This window comes from Lonchura striata, chromosome 22 (genome assembly GCF_046129695.1).
Source record: "Lonchura striata isolate bLonStr1 chromosome 22, bLonStr1.mat, whole genome shotgun sequence".
Taxonomy (NCBI): domain Eukaryota; kingdom Metazoa; phylum Chordata; class Aves; order Passeriformes; family Estrildidae; genus Lonchura; species Lonchura striata.
The window spans coordinates 5,879,073-5,894,519 of NC_134624.1; the positions used below are offsets into that span (position 1 = coordinate 5,879,073).

At 54.4% G+C, this 15,447-nt stretch overlaps 1 protein-coding gene and 1 long non-coding RNA gene across 2 annotated transcripts; one reads left to right on the forward strand and one right to left on the reverse strand.

Annotated features, from left to right (window-relative positions):
• Nucleotides 1-6: 6 nt before the first annotated feature.
• Nucleotides 7-10,994, reverse strand: ENTPD2 (ectonucleoside triphosphate diphosphohydrolase 2). The gene is made up of 9 exons (XM_021533646.3): nucleotides 10,730-10,994; nucleotides 4,950-5,067; nucleotides 4,312-4,462; nucleotides 3,528-3,687; nucleotides 3,211-3,438; nucleotides 2,625-2,891; nucleotides 2,313-2,432; nucleotides 1,902-2,036; nucleotides 7-1,138 (listed from the first exon to the last, which is right to left on the reverse strand). Exons 1-9 carry the CDS (start codon nucleotides 10,838-10,840, stop codon nucleotides 938-940), a joined length of 1,491 nt encoding a protein of 496 aa, XP_021389321.1. The 5' UTR covers nucleotides 10,841-10,994; the 3' UTR covers nucleotides 7-937.
• A 99-nt stretch (nucleotides 10,995-11,093) lies between these two features.
• LOC144247407 (uncharacterized) lies at nucleotides 11,094-12,438 on the forward strand. The gene is made up of 2 exons (XR_013341109.1): nucleotides 11,094-12,181; nucleotides 12,230-12,438. It is a non-coding gene; the product is annotated as an uncharacterized LOC144247407 (long non-coding RNA).
• The last annotated feature ends 3,009 nt before the right edge of the window (nucleotides 12,439-15,447 follow it).

The window sequence follows — 15,447 nt, forward strand, 5'->3', positions numbered from 1 at the left end:
CATAGCAGTGGTTACAAAGGTTTATTTAAGATTATTAAAAAAAATCAAACAAAACCAAACCTTCTTCATGTTTGTACATCCCTGTTCTTACTCAATTGGCAATGAAGGTGCATCCTTCTCGCTGCCTGGTGTGGGGTGATGCTAGGCTCAAATCCCAGTGCAGAGCAAAGCTCCACAGTGCAGGAGCTCATTGGCTCTGTGCCAGCATGGCCATGCAGCACAGAGCTGCAGGAACTGGGGTGTGCAGGAGTCTCTGGCTGTGGCAAAGACAAGTCTGGCATAGAAACCATGGGGATAGTGAAGACATCATGTCTGGTTGTTGAAGGGGGACCTGGAAGCTGCCATCTTTCCACATCTGGTTGTTGCTAAGTCCTTACCCAAAGCTGAGGCCAATGGCCAAGGAAAAGACCTTGCCTTCAGGAAGGTCAGTGGGGTTTGTACATCAGCCAGGAAGACAATGTGAGCTTTGGGTCATGCCCAGAGCTCCCCAGGAGGCTCCAGGGACAGGCTAGCAAAGTTGGCTATAAGGACTAGTGTAAGTAATATTCCCCATTCATACACATACACATGAAAATTAATGAAAATTAATCCTGTTGTTGCTTGGGCTCATTGGTCCAGTTCAGCTCAGCTCTGGTGGCAAAAATGTATCTTAGCTCTGAATGTCCCATTTCCAAGCCTGCTCCAGAGTCCATCCCTGAGTAGTGCTGGGAAACATTTAAGCCCTTCTCCCACAGGGCCAGTGATCCTCTTCTGTCCTTCCTTTCCTGCAGCTTGAGGGCAAGGGGAGGGCAAAAGGACACAGATATCCTTCTGGGATGGTGTCAGGTTTTGGAAGAGGACATTGAGTGCTTGCCACATCCCAAGCATTCAGACCATGGAGCCTCCAGCAGGTAGGATGGTGCTGGTCCTGCAGATATGGCTCACCCTGTCCCTGCCATCAGATTATGCTGGACTTGCTGTGCCGGAGCAGGCAGATGGCAGTCACCAGGGATGTCAGGGTGGTGACCACAAAGAGCAGGATGAGGATGACCCAGTAATTGTACAGCATGCTTTTGTGGGAGGAGGGCTTCTCTGCCGGGATCATGTTAGTGAGGTTCAGCATGTAGCCCAGGGCCCAGCCAATGGAGGTTTCTCCTGCCTGTGGAAACAGCATGGCATGGTCACCATCCAGCCAGCCCAGCTGCATGGGCCTCAGGAGACCATAGAATCATGGAATCACTGAAGTTGGAAAAGACAACTAAGATCATGGAGTCCAACTAGTAATGCCAGCACTGCCAAGGCCACCACTAAACCATGTCCCCAAGTGCCACATCTGCACATGTTCCAAATCCGTCCAGGGATGGTAACTACCCTGTCCGTGGGCAGCCTGTTCCAATGCCTGCCCACCTTTCATGAAGTAATTTTTCTTTAAATATAACTGAAACTTCCCCTGGCACAATCTGAGGCCATTTCCTTGCCCTTTGACATGTTACTTGTGAAAAGAGACCAACCCCCACCTGGCTACAACCTGCTGTCAGAGTGTTGTAGAGGGTGAGAAGGTCCCCTTGAGCTTCCTTTTCTCCAGGCTGAGTCGCCCCAGCTCTTTCAGCTGCTCCTCGTAAGACTTGTGCTACAGAACTTTCTGGGACAGCTTCAGTGTCAGCCCAAGGGAGAAGAGTGTGGGGAGCCCACAGCCCCCTCGAGCCTCTGCTTGCCCACAGGTGCAGCCAGCTCAGATCATTTGTTTCCATCTCCTAGGAGATCCCTCCAAAAACTGAGAGTTCCATTCTGCTCCTGTTCACTGAGATGTTCCTGGATTCTGCTTGGCTCTTTTTCCATGTGGGATCATCTCTGCTGCAGGGTTCTTTGGCCTAACTCCAAAGAGATTCCATGGGATGGGGATGTATTTTGGTGCTACCCACCTTCTTTTGGAAGGCAATGTTGGGGAAGGAGTGGTTGTTGAAGCTGTAGCCTTTGGTAGTGAGCAAATACACAAATGTGCTGACAGCGCAGTAATCTGGCAGCCTTTTCTCCAGTTTTGGTGCTTTCAGGAGCAACTGCATGACATGCACAGAGGGAAAGAGAAGAGGGGTCAAACCAGCAGTGGCCAGGCTTGTGTCTGTGTCTGAAGCTCAGAGTGGTTACATCTGTGAGGCCAAGGCTACCCATAACCATCTTAGTCCCCTCCCAGTCCCATGTAGGAGCCATCAACTGCCTTCCTCCTACTCCATTGGTGTGAGGAAACCCAGTGACCTTCAAGGGCTTGTCTGAAAGCCTAGGTGATACCCCACATGAAGCAGCCCCCTCCTTCCCATGATGCCCAAGGAGCCCACCTTACTCCAGCTGGTGGCACAGATGGTCTCTGCAGCATCCTTCAGGTCGCTGGGCAGGTGCACGGGTCTTCCCATCACGGTCTGTATGAAATCCACCGTGTAGAAGAAGGCAGAGAAGGCCTGATAGAGGGAAAGGTGCAACTGTGAGACAGACTAGGAGTAAACTCTCTGACCATGAGCAGACACTCTGGCCAGTGTGGTGGGCACCAACTACTGCTGTTGCAGAGCTGGGGGTCTGATTTTGTTGTGACATGATGCTGGGGAGCTGCCCAACCAGCAGCCAGGTCAGCACCCTCCTCTTATGTGACTTACAATGAAGTTTCCTGAAACCTTTGGCTGGAAAGCACCATCAAAGGAGCAGTGAGAGAAGGAGCAGTTGGTGAAATCAAAGAGCTTGCTGACATGCAGAGCACAGAGGTTCCCATTCCCAGTGCCGACCAAGGTAACAGTGGTGTTGAGAGCAAGGCTTGGCCTCTCCTTCTGTGTGCAGGGACTGTCATAGATGCTGCTCATCAACAGGCTCTTGTTGTAACCCATAGGCCAGCAGGGATGGGAGACAGTTTCTTGGTAGCTCTCAACCTGCCAGAGGAGGGACACATGGGGTGCATGAGCTGTGCATAGTACAGCTCCCCCAGAGCTTCAGCAGCCAGACACAGAGCAGTTGACAAAAGTATCTCAAAATGGCTTGGGGTGTCTTGGCTCTAGCCAAGAGCTGCATCATCTAATGGAGACAGTGGGAGAAAGCCCTGGGAACACAGGAGAGGGCTGGGGTAAAACACAAGTTGGCTGGTAAAGGTGTGCAGCTGGTCCAGGGCTGAGGGACAGCATAAAGACCAAGGTGAGGGGGCAGCTGTGGGGTCGTGTGACAGCCAGCATCCACATCAAGCATACACTGTACCTGGAGGAACTTGGAGAGCAGTCTCTTGAGGACCTGGTCCCTCCCATAGCAGAGAAAGCTGTGCGTGTACACTTTGTATGCCTGGCCATACAGCTTCAGCATCACCTCATTTCTGGGGTTTTCAATTGTGTCCATGGTTTCAAAGGTGATCTGTGTGGAAGCACCTCCAAAGTCCATGGCCCCCAGGGTCTTCTTCTGTGGCTGGATCCATTCTCCGAGCCATCCACGCTGAGCCAAGGAGGACAAGAGCAAGCATAAGCATATGATGAGCTGCCCAGCCACCACAGCCATCCCACTGGATGTCACTATATGCCCACCTTGATGAAGTTCTCCAGGAGATAGTTTGTAGTGACCCAGCCAAAGACCCCTTCCTCTTCCCCTGACAGGATCTTTGCTCCCCGGAAATCAAAGGGGTACATCTTCAGCGTGGCTGCTGCAGCTCTGAGGACAGCGTCCGACGCCTGTGGGTCCGCAATGCTGTGGGCCAAGTGAGAGGGCAGAGTGACAGACCTATGCCACCGTGCTGCAGAGCCTTCCCTATACTAACAGCCCTTGAGGGCCAGCACTGCCAGAGCATGGTCCAGGAGAGAGGTGAGCACTTGCTTGGGTACTCATAGGCATGTCCCAAAAAAACACTAGCTAATTCCCTTTGTCTCTGCTGGAGGAGGCAAGTAGCAGGAATGAAGTGTGCTCCTCCCTGCTTGGGACAATGGAATCCATCCTGCCTGGGCTGAGTGAGGGGAGCACAACTCCTCCCCTTGTGTGCTTTTTGAGGGGTGATTATTCTCACTATGTCCCATCAGGCTGGCAGTGGGTGCAAGGGGTTTTCCTCCTAGCATCCAAAAAGTCTGGGTGGGTTATCCTGGTGCTGGCCCCCCCACCAGCCCCCACTAGCACTGTGCTGGCTGTGCTCTGCAGAGCATATCCTGCTCTGAAAGGCGGGACCACTTCTGCAGGGGACACAGCACGGGGCAGGTGGGTGGTGAAGAGCTTTCCCAGTGAAGAGGCAACACTTCAGCCATCCTTCACCACCTCCATCCCCGCTGTGTGTGGCAAGCTGGCATGTCAGAGTTGCACAACAGGGCCCCCCTGAGCACTCACTTGAGTAGACGCATGCCAGCCGTGGCACCCAGGTAAAGCGGGGTGCCCGTGTGCTTCTCCTTGGGCACATCTCTCAGGGCCTGGTTCAGGCAGTGCTCTAGGCTTGTCCCAGCTGCCAGAGGGTTCGAGCTGTAGCTGGAGATGCCAGGACCTGTGAAGGGATAACAGCATTGCTCCCTGCTGGTGAGGGGATGATGCTCTGAGAAGATGCCTGGTGAGCAGCTTTCCCCATTCCAGGCTGTCCAAAAGGCAGTTTTCTGTGGGCATGGAGCAATCCAGGGTCCAGCCACATCTCCCTGCCCACACTGAAACCCCTGCTGGCTGACAGTCTGGGAAAGGTTGATAAATGGAGAGTGAAAAACCAACCCTGGTTCCTCACTGGGCTAGGCGGGGAGCTGGATTGTTCCCTGGTGGTTCAGTACCTGCCAGGAAAATATAAATCACAAGCATGCACATCTGCCAGCCTTGGGGGGAGTTGGGAGATGTTTTAGGAATAGAGCTGAACCCTTCAGAACACGTCATTATGCTGGTAAATACAGAGGGAGGCAGCTGGGCATGGCAGGGGCACTCACACCATGCTGCCCTGCACAGGGATGCAACAGACACTGCACCAACCCCCGACCAGGGCCAGCCCTTACCCTCCACGTCACACATGGCGTGCTCGCTGACCACCCCGGTGTCATTCTCCTTGTCTGCAGGCCATTTGTAGACGAACATGGCGGTGTGGGAGGACCCAGCATCCAGCACAATGCCGTACTGCAGGGGGAAGGCAGTGGGTCAGACCTGGAGGCTGAAGGTCCCCTGGCTGCTCCAGCCCTTACCAAGGGAAGACACTGAACTCAGCGCAGTCCATACTCCTACCCTGTCAGTGCCCAGCAGCTCCAGAGCATCATCTGTCAGGCAGATTTGCTCAGCCCAGCCAGGCACTGCTGGGCCCACACCTGCCAAAAGAGGGCACTGCCTGGCATGTCACTGGGAGTGGGATACTGGCCATTCTGGAATGCTATTTGGAACAGGGACTCTGGCTTTTTGGGTTAGGGGACCCCTTGAGTGCAGCTCAGGGGGCTCTTCCACTGAAGGCTACCATCACTCCCGGCTGCCTGCTGAGTCATGCTAGCTGGTCCCTGGGACTGGTGATGGGGAGAGACACCTGAAATGGTTCCTTGAGATGCTCTTGGCCAAAGAAGGGCAGCCAGGCCCCTCATCCCTCCTTCCCTTGTATGGCTTGGCTATTCTCTGGCTATAAATAACCCAGCTCCTCCTGCCAAACAAGGTTACCCAGCTCCCAGGGAGGGAACACCATACATGCTGCCTGCAGCATCCTTGGGCGTACCCCTCTGCCTGGCCCCTGCTGCCCATGGTCTTGGGATTGCCCATGCTGGCCCCCACTGTGCCCCCTCAGGGCTGTGAGTATGGGGAAAAGCAAGGCAGGACCCGGCACCACCCCAACTGAGCATCTCTGGGGTGAAGCCAGCTAAGGCTTAAACCTCTTAAGAGTCTCTGCTCCTGCCCTGTTCAGACTCAATAGAGCCAAGGGCTGGAGCAGGCAGCTTCTCTCCCTGCCAGCTCTGGAAGCCACCCCAGCCCTGCCTGCCATGGGTGCCCCATGCTACCCCTGTCCCTATCACCTGGTTTTCACCAGCTCAGGCAACAGAAGTGTCAGGGACACCTGAGGTCCCCACTTTTAAGTAGACTCAGTTACACCGTGAACCCATGGCACTGCACCAGTGGTACCTCCTGCTCCCTCAGGGGACCATCTCACGTGGGTGACCCTCCCAGACTCGCCCAGTGATTTGCTCATGCTCTGGGCCAGAAGCTAAAAGCCAGCAGAAAATCCTCCTCTGTGGCCAGGCTGGAGCAGCGGAGTAGTTTCAGCTCCTGACAAACACTGCAGAGAGGAGGAAAGAGGCTGACAAGTCCCCCCAGCACCTCTCCCCAGCCTCCTGGGCTGGGTGCAGAGGTGAGTGCTCTAGGCTCTCAACACCCTCTTTACCCAGCACATGGCACCCCAGTCCATTCTCACCAGAGCAACCTCTGCCTAGCCTCGCCTCCCTGGAGTCCTGTGGTCACCCCTGTGTCCCCAGGTGAGCAGTCACCGACCAAGCACAGAGGAGTCTGAGGAGGGTCCAGCTCCAGGGGACCCCATCAGTCCACCTCAGTGGTACATGTGCCCACGCACCCTCTTTTACCATGCAGATGGCTCTGGTTTGCTCACAAGGCACCACATTACCCCAAATATCACCTGGAGTGACAGTAGCAGGAGCAGGTTGACAAGGCTGTCCCCAGCGGGAAAGCATCAATAGGTCACCCCCAAACCTGGGGCTGAGCACAGCCAAGACCCTAGGAGTAGACTCAGAGATGCTGTGGAGGGGCTGAAGTCCACAGAGAGGGAGAAGGTTGGAGACAGGGATAGCTACATGGTGGTAAGGGCTGAGAGATGCTGGAGTATGAAACAATAAGGATGACCTGCAGTGCCAGGGATACCTGGTGCTGCCCACCAGGAGTGCGGTCAGCCTGGGATGGGGATGCTGGGGACGCCAGACTCACCCCATGGCAGGAAGGGACATGGCTGTGTGGCTGGCTCTAGGATGAGCAGGAGGAGACCCACCAGCTGTGACAGGGGGAAGGCCGGTTCCCGGTTTTCTTCCTGCTCTCAGCAGGGCTGGCTTGGCTGTGCCACACTTCCCATCTCCTGGAGAGCTGGTACCAGGATGTATTCATGGGGATACATTCCTGGGGTGGAGTTGCACATGTAGAGAGGTACACACATGTGTGTGCACATGTGCATGCATATATGTGTGCTGCAGGATTGTGCATGTTTGCGTGTTTGTGCCTGGGCATGCAAAGGTGTGTGCAACTTTAGGTGTGGATGCAGGTATGTGGGGGTGCTTACATGTGGGTGTGCACAGATGAGATGTGCATGCACATGGGTGTGCCATCATGTGTGCACATGGGTGCACATGTCTGTGCACACGTGCATTTAGGAGGGGCCTGTGCATAGGTGAGCATGGGCACACATACCACCAGTGCATTGCAGCACAGAGCCTGCACCCAGAGCAAGTCCCATGCAGAGGTGACATGTTGGTGTGACAGTGGCACTGCTGGGGCAGGATGCAGAACTGGCTGTGCCATGTAGGCTCACCCTAGTGCCCTTTGCTGCCAACACCTCTGGGTCGGGGTGGGGGGGTATCTCCTCTTTGATACCCAGCCCATTGCCACCAGGTGTGGAGTGGTGAGTGAGGGGTAACCCATGGGTTACCCATGGTTACCCATAGTAACGCAGCCTTGGCAATGGTGGCAGCAGCACTTGGCCTGGCTGAGGTAAGGTGCTGCAACACGATGGTGCTGCCTCTGCAGAGAGTGCCTGGCCAGCTGCTGCCACAGCTCACTCCGCAGCCACCCCAGCAGGAGAGGAGCCACCACAGCCTCATGCCAGCCCCCTCATGAAGACACAGGGTTTGGCATCCCAGCTTGTCCCTGTGGAGAAGATGTCTTTGCCAGTCGTGGTAAACAGGGGTAGAAATTGTGCTCATGGTGCATGAAGGCACCAAGGCAGACATGAGCAGTCTAGTATGTTCCCAATGATGAAGAAATGTTGTCTCCTCCAGTCCCAGGGGTACCCCATGGCTCCAGCATTCACACAGAACTCATGAATGGGGTCAGCTACAGTGGTGTGCAATGGTGCCAACCCCTGGCCCCAGATCCTGTCCCTGTCTTAGCTTCTGTTCCTGCCTAGAACCTGGGCTTGGGCATCAGAGCCACTGCATTCCCCAGAGCAGAGTGCGCTGCTGTGTGGGTCTGAGTCATGGCTGAGCCATGGGATGGGCAGGTGGGCTCCAGGGGCCCTACAGGTGGGAAGCATGAGGAGGGGAGATAAAAGCCCACCCCAATAGTGATTTGCAGTGTAAGTGTTGCCCTCAGCTCTGCCAGCTGAGCTGCCCTGTGCCTGCTAACAAGCACACTGCAAATGAGGGCTGGGAGACACAGGGATGCTCTGGTGCGCTCCCATGCCAGCACCTGGCTTCCATCACCCCTCTTATCTGCCTCGGCATGTTTGCCTGCTGGCGCCCAAGGCTTTGACAGGGCCTCATGCATGTGGAACAGTCCCCAACACCAGCATCTCCTGGTGGCACAGGGATTTTTCTAACAGAACCCTCTGACCAGACCCTGGTGATGCTGCAGGCAGGGGGGACACAGAGGGATCTCCATTGTGGCCCCACACTGGGACAGTTTTCCAATGGTAGCCCTATCTCTGCTGCCTCCATGGTCACCCATAGTCCCAAGGGCACTGCCCCAATGCAACATCACTCAGGCCAGCCCCAGTCAGGGCTGCTCAGTCCTGAAGCCCCTGCAGAGGGGACACAGAAGACAGTCATATTCCCAAAGGCCATGAGTAGTGCTTGGGGCTTCTGATCAGTGTATGGCTCTGCCCAGGGGAGGAGGCAGATGGGGACATTGAGAATGGCCCATGTGCTGCTGCCTGGTACTGTGCCCCATGGCAATGCCCAGGACTCCAGCCCCCATCGCTCTAGGCTGCCCATGTCACATGAGGGGCTCATCCCTGGCCTCCCACCATTCTGCCTCTCTGAAAGAGAGCATGCAGCATCCAGGTTTGCAGTGAGTTGTGACAGGTTTCCTTCCTGCTGCAGTAGCAACAGCAGCCACAGGACATAGAAATTGCCAGAGATACATTTGCCAAAAGAAGAAAGAAAAGGGCTATCAAGAGCAGGCAGCAGCTCAGGGCAGTCAGGCTGTGAGCTCCATTGCAGACCCATGAGGGAAGGATCAGTCCCTCAGCAGCAAGATAACTAATCCAGGGTGGTTTTAGAGCTATATTCCATGCAAAGGAGCTGGAAAGGGAAAATGTGGAGCTGTAGCTCAGCAGTGAACAGCACTATCCAGCAGCTAACATGCACTGAGTCAGCAAGGACCACATCTTGTCCAGGCCATCAGAAGATGTGCCTAGGGTCTCTCATAGCAGGACTGACCTCTAAACCATGTGGGCATCTTTTGGGCTGAGTTAAAATAACACAAAAGTTCTGCATTCTCCAAACAGTACTGGGCTTTGTGTGAAAGCAACTCCTCAGCACCTTCCTAGTGCCAGCCCAATGGGAGCAGGCACTGCTGGACACCGAAGCACACACCATGCTGGACCTTACAGCACGTGGCATGTCCAGGAGCCCAATGTCCCTGGGCCAGGCCTTGTGCAGAACAGGGTCAGGACCCAGGTGGGTGTTCAGGGATGCTTGGCCCCAAACCACAGCAGTGCCTACAAACTAGAAGGTGCTACCACTCGGAGAAAAAGCACCAAAAAAAGCACAAGAGAAAAGTTTCTGGGAATTATTTTGGTTTAAAACCAAAAGTCCATCTTGGAACCAGGAAGAAGAAAGGCTTTCCAGGCTGATTAAAGTGCTACTTGGGGGTCTTTGTACCGATCTAATTCCTCCATGTTCCAAAAGATAAAATCTACTTTGAAACAAGCTCAGGGCACAGCCCAAGATGCCCCGGCATGTAGTAACGTGGCCAAAAAAGGTGTCACAGAGAAGGAGATAAAATTGGAAATTATACTAAGAGCAAAAAGGGTCATAGTTGCTAAGCCAGCTTGTTTTCTCATTCTAGTCTTCATTACATCTGACAAACCCAGAGAGAAGGCAGCAGCACATCTGGTATGCAGGCTGGCTTAGAAAGTTTCCAAGTAAATTGCTTGGGACAAGAAAAAGGGGGTTTTAGATGAAATATTTTTCAGGACAAGAGCCTGGGATTATTTTAAAAACAAAAGACTTATCCTGCAAAAAGGGAGTACTTGGCCAACAAGAAATTGTTCGGGAACCTTTTTCATTATCCGAATTTACAACGAAAAAGGAAAAAAAAACCCCAGCAGCTTGTATTCAAAGGAAAGTGCATTTGTCACCCAGCAGCACTGGCTCAGGCAATGCAGTGGAGACCGGGGAGATGCTGGGGTGCGCAGGGAAGCCCTGGCCCAGGCAGAGCAGCAGCAGATGCTGACTCGGCTGCTCTGACCTGGGGGGCCGCTATTTTTCAGTGTGTCCAACAGATTCCCCTCCCAAAGAGCACGCTTTAAAGCACAAAGGATGAACGGCCGAGGGTCCCGCAGCCGGGGGGTCCCGCAGCGGAGATGCCACGCAACGGGTCTCTTCCTGGGGCAGCTCCGTCCCTGCGCACCCGGCGGGGGCTGTTCCCTGCGGCCCTCCCCGCAGATGAGGACCCCTCAGCCCCGGCGCCTCTCGTGACGCTGGGGATCCTCTGATGCCGGCGTCTGTCCCGCGGCAGCATTGCCGCGCACCGGGAGTGCCGCGCACCGGGAATGCCGCGCACCGGCGTGCCCACGGCGGCTCCCCCAGCTCCGGCAGCCCGGGACCTCCCGGTGCCCGCCGCCACTCCGCGCCGCCCCGCTTACCTTGAAGCTCGGCGGGCCCCGTGTGTCCCCAGAGCCGAGGAGGAGGACGAGGATGCCCAGTAGGCAGCCGAGGGCGAGGAGCAGGAGCAGGGCGGCCAGGCGGCGGGCCATGGCGGAGCCGGGCAGGTGAGAGGCTCGGCAGCAGCGGCTCCAGCCGCTCCTCCTCCCCCGCCTGCTCCTCGCCCGCCTCTCCCAGCTGAGTCAGCGCCGCCTCGGCCCACCCGGGCGGGACACCGGGCTCCGTGCACTGCGCGGGGCGGCCCGGGATGCGAGTCCTACGGCTGCCCAGGACCCGCACTCAGATCTTCCTGCCCCCTCCGCTCCGGGACCAGACCGATCTACCGCCCCCCCCCCCCACTCCAGGCACGGTTCCTTTGCCCAGGAGCAGCCCCGGCCCGGCCCCTCAGGTACCGCCCCGGCCCCAGAAATCAGCTTTGTCCCTCGAGCATCACCGTTACTGGGAGGGCTCAGCCCAATCCTAGTCCTCCTCCCTGGGCACAGCCTGTGTCATTGGGATCACCCCCATCTATACCCCTCTGGGCATGGTCCTTGACTCCAGGCTCAACCCCATCTTTCCCCCTCCCCGAGATTCAGCCCTTAGATGGGTTCAGTGGGACCTGGGAACATCCTGAGATAACAGTAAAGCTCCAAGAACCTCTCAACTACAGTGATTAACAGCTGTGGCTTTTAAGAACTTCGTGACAACCCTGAAGAGCCCAGATGTGTATTGAGGCTGTTTTAAATATCGTCACAAGTAAATAATGTGATGCATTTGCATAAGGAGCAGCGAGCCAAAGGAGGTTTGGTTCCTTCCTCTCAGAAGGACATTTGCAGCTTGCTTACACAGTGGGATATGACAGTGAACAAAATAATTAACAAGGAGAGAAGGCTGGAGGTCAGGGCTCCTAGAGCAGCTGGGTTGCAGACTGAGTCACAACCTCACACTGAGGGTGTGAGCTGAGGCTCCTCACGCCTGCCTCACAACACTTTCTTGAGGCAAGGAGCTTTCCTGCTGCTCAAAGCTGACCCATGCATAGCACACTTTGCAGCATTGCATCTTCTGCAGAGCTCCCTGCCCATCACTGTGGTATTGGGGCGCTCAGGTGTTCATGGAACTAAGCCTTTGCCCAGGGTTTGTGGCTGCAGAAGCCCCCAGCCCTGATGCACCACTCTATTGCACAGGTTCTGCAGCTGGAGGTCCCACAGGGGATGAGCTCCAGTGCTGTCCGCACTTTGACCCTGGCAGTGCCCATTACTGTGCAGCAGGACTTCTCTGCAGGACTGCTGTGTTCAATCTTTAAGTCTGTTTGCAGGGGTTTACCTCCTCACTTCAATTCATTAAGCACTTAACACTGTAAAATCCCTGTTAATCTATTCCAAGACATTAATATATTAATTTACGTGAAAAAATTATTTCCTTTTGCTGCTGATTATGCCACAGGAAACCACTGTGCTGAGGCTCAGCACAGCATCATTTCTGCTGCCTTTCTGCCTTCCCAGGCTGACTCCTCTCAAATTTCTATGGGAAAAATACCTCTTATTGACTCTTCATGCTGCTAATCTCACCTTCTGGGGCAGTCATCTGCCATCCTGCACAGTGCAACTGCACCAGGGATTATCATAGAGAGATCATTTCTGGATTGCACTTAATCTCTTTCTCAAACCTCTTGCTTTGCCTTTAGATGGACAAGCAATGAAGTCTTCCAAAACTAAAAAGGAACAAAAAAAAAAAAATCTCTTTTCTGGATGGTAGGGAGCAGAAACAGGGTTGGAGATGCTCTGTGGGAGAAGGGATGGTCCCCCTGCTCCTCATCCTTCTTTTGGTTTTGGGGACTTTGGAACAAGTTCCTATATGTCAGGTGGACCTTGTTTTGGTGGGTCCCATCCTGGGAGATGTGTGTCCTCCATACCTTGGTCTTGTGCAGACTTGGCCATCCGATACCAGGCTGTCCATGGGTGGCTTTGAAATGGGAGCTGACATCCCTTCCCTCCAAAGGGTGGGCTGCTCCTCCTCTTCTTGGGGTCACTCTTGCTACCTTCTTTCAGCCCCAAGGAGGTAGGGTCTGAGGTCTGAGGGAGCTCGTGCCAAGCCCTGGACAATCACTGGTGTCCCAGGATACTCAACCTCCAGTGCAAACAGGAAGGGACCAAAAGTTGGGACATGCTGGGGTGGAAATACTCCCATTCCCAGGGGAATATCAGCCAGGCAAACACATGTGTAGCCAGAGAAATACCCAAATACCCCATGACAGTACATTCAGGCAGGGAGCACCCCAACATGGCTGTCTGAGCTAAGCCCAGCCAGGGTCAGGCAATGCCAGCTGCTGCCCCAATAAGGGGGGGTGGGTGGGGTGGGGCTCATGTCAGATTTCCTTTCCCATGTAGCCCTGTCAAGGCACCACAGGCTGGAGAGCAGGGCACCAAGGGTGGCAGTGCCTCTGCCCATGGTGTGTGGACAGCCCCACTCACTGACAGGGAACTCAGCCATGTCCCAGGGGAGGAGCAGGTGTCTGAGCTGAGGTGGCTGCCCCAGGTGGGCAGTGCCTGGGCTCCAGGCACAAGAAAGTTCAGTGTGAAAAAGCAAGTGAGGGGCAGGGAAGGCTTTCTGCCATGGAAGATAAAGCAGGCAACTTGTTCCAATGGCAGGAGGTGAGAGCAGCCTTGTTTGTCTGAGGAAACAGGAATGTGGATTTTGGGCACCATCAATGAAAGGCAAGAACAGATGACACCTGCAGAATTCAGGCTGTGAAAAGCATACAATCTGCCCAAATGAACAGGTTCAATGAGCAAGCAGTTGTATGGAGAGCTAGCCTGGCACAGCCAGGTTGCCCTGCCACACTACTACTCTGGTGCCTTTCTACCTGCCACGCTGTCACCTATCTGCCTGCCACCCTGCTTGCCATCTGTCTGCCTGCCAGTGTCTCACCTCTATCACCTCTGTTGATCAGCACAGTGCTGCTCTCCATACATTCATCTTTCCTTGACCATTCCCAGGGACAGAGGTACACCATGAATTTTTAGGGAACTGCTTTGATAGTGGGAGGGACAAGATCCCCTCAGCATAACCAGGTATGAAAATGGCATTGAAACCTGAAATAACCAGACAATCCACCAAGTGCAGGAGCAGAATTTCCTGTGGGGCAGCAATAAGTTCCCCACAATTTAATGCCAATTTTTCATTATTACATCCTGTGTCACCACTGCGATAGGGCCACAGCAATGAAGTCTGATCTCACAGAATTGATCTCTCAGGAGTGAAACTCCCTACTGTACTGGTGTCTTTGGATCACCCCATACCTGGATAAACACAGAGAGCTTAATCCCAGGTAAAGCTGGATGAGGATGTGGCACCAGCATGCCTGAGGCACCTGAAGACTCATCTGTATTTCTACATCCCCTGCAGCTAGTGTGGACATGGGCTTCAGCTCAGTGACTCAGGGAGACATGGCCTTCCTCCAAGGAGAAGCACAGGCACAGACTCCCAGGAAAGACAGGGCATGCTGGCACCCATCCCAGCTGGGCAGAAAAGCTTGTGGAGCAGGAGAAACAATCCCTGGGGCGGAGTGGAATGTGAGTACAAAGAAGAAAAGAGGAGGTGGAGAGTGCATTAAGTCACCCAGCGGTGCAGGGGATCTCCACTTCCCCAGACAAAGGAGAGGGGTTTTCTAATCTATCTCTTCCAACAAAAGGCCACCTGGGTGAGGTTTGCAGGGTTGAATGAGGGATCAAAGGAGACACTGGAGCAGGAGAAGTAACTTGCTGGTGGCTCTGAGAGGTGGGGTTTGTTCTTTGTCCTGTGGGACTCAGGGCTTCTCAATGGCTTTGTAAAACATGGATAAACACATCTGGGAGCACTGGTCAGTGGCCCTGCAGCTCCATATGAGGTTGGGTAATAACAGGAAGAACACAATGATCGTGTAGATACTGCAACAGGCTGCGGTCCAAAGGGAGGGGTTAGGGACAGGGTTCTCTGCTCCCATCTGCAAGCTTCTCAGACAACAGCAAGTGCAGGGGGCCATTCAAACCACAAACATTAAACAGCTTTGGGATTGGTCCAGCGTACACCAGCCCTGAGCAATGCACAAACAATCCCACAACAGACTCCAGAGCTGCTGCAGCACATTGGTTTCAGCCCAGGCAGAAGCCCTACGGGTCATGACCTGCTCCTGAGGGGGTTCCTCTGCAGAGGCACTGTCCTGGTGTAGGGCAAATTTGGGAGAAGACCTCCAAAAGGGGGCTCCCCCAGAAAGCCAACCCACACTGCCCCTCCCCCCAACTGGTTCAGGGAAAATTTCCTTGGAGAGAAGTGGGAAAAACCTGTTTATATAACAGGCAAAGCACTCCCCAGCCCAAAAAATGAACAATACCAGACAACAAAGCTCATTTGCTGCTCTGAAGAGATGACAACTTCAGAAAGTCTCTCCTGTGGCTGGTCGCTCTGTTATCAGTCCCTCCGGCGCTGGGAAAGGCTGCTGCCCAGAGTAGGTCACAAAGTGAAAGCTCTCGCTGCTCCCTGGGTCCAGGTCCAGAGCAGGTTCAAACAGGTCCAAGAAAAGGGAAAGAAAAAACAACAGTCCAGGGAAAACTTCTCTGCCTCCAACTGGCTAAACTAGCTAAAAAGCAAAGAAGTGCTCTCTTCTGCTCCGTCCATGCCCAGACAGCACAGTCCAGTGCAGAATGTGGAGTGTTGCTTTTAGAGGAGTGCAGTCTCTGATAAC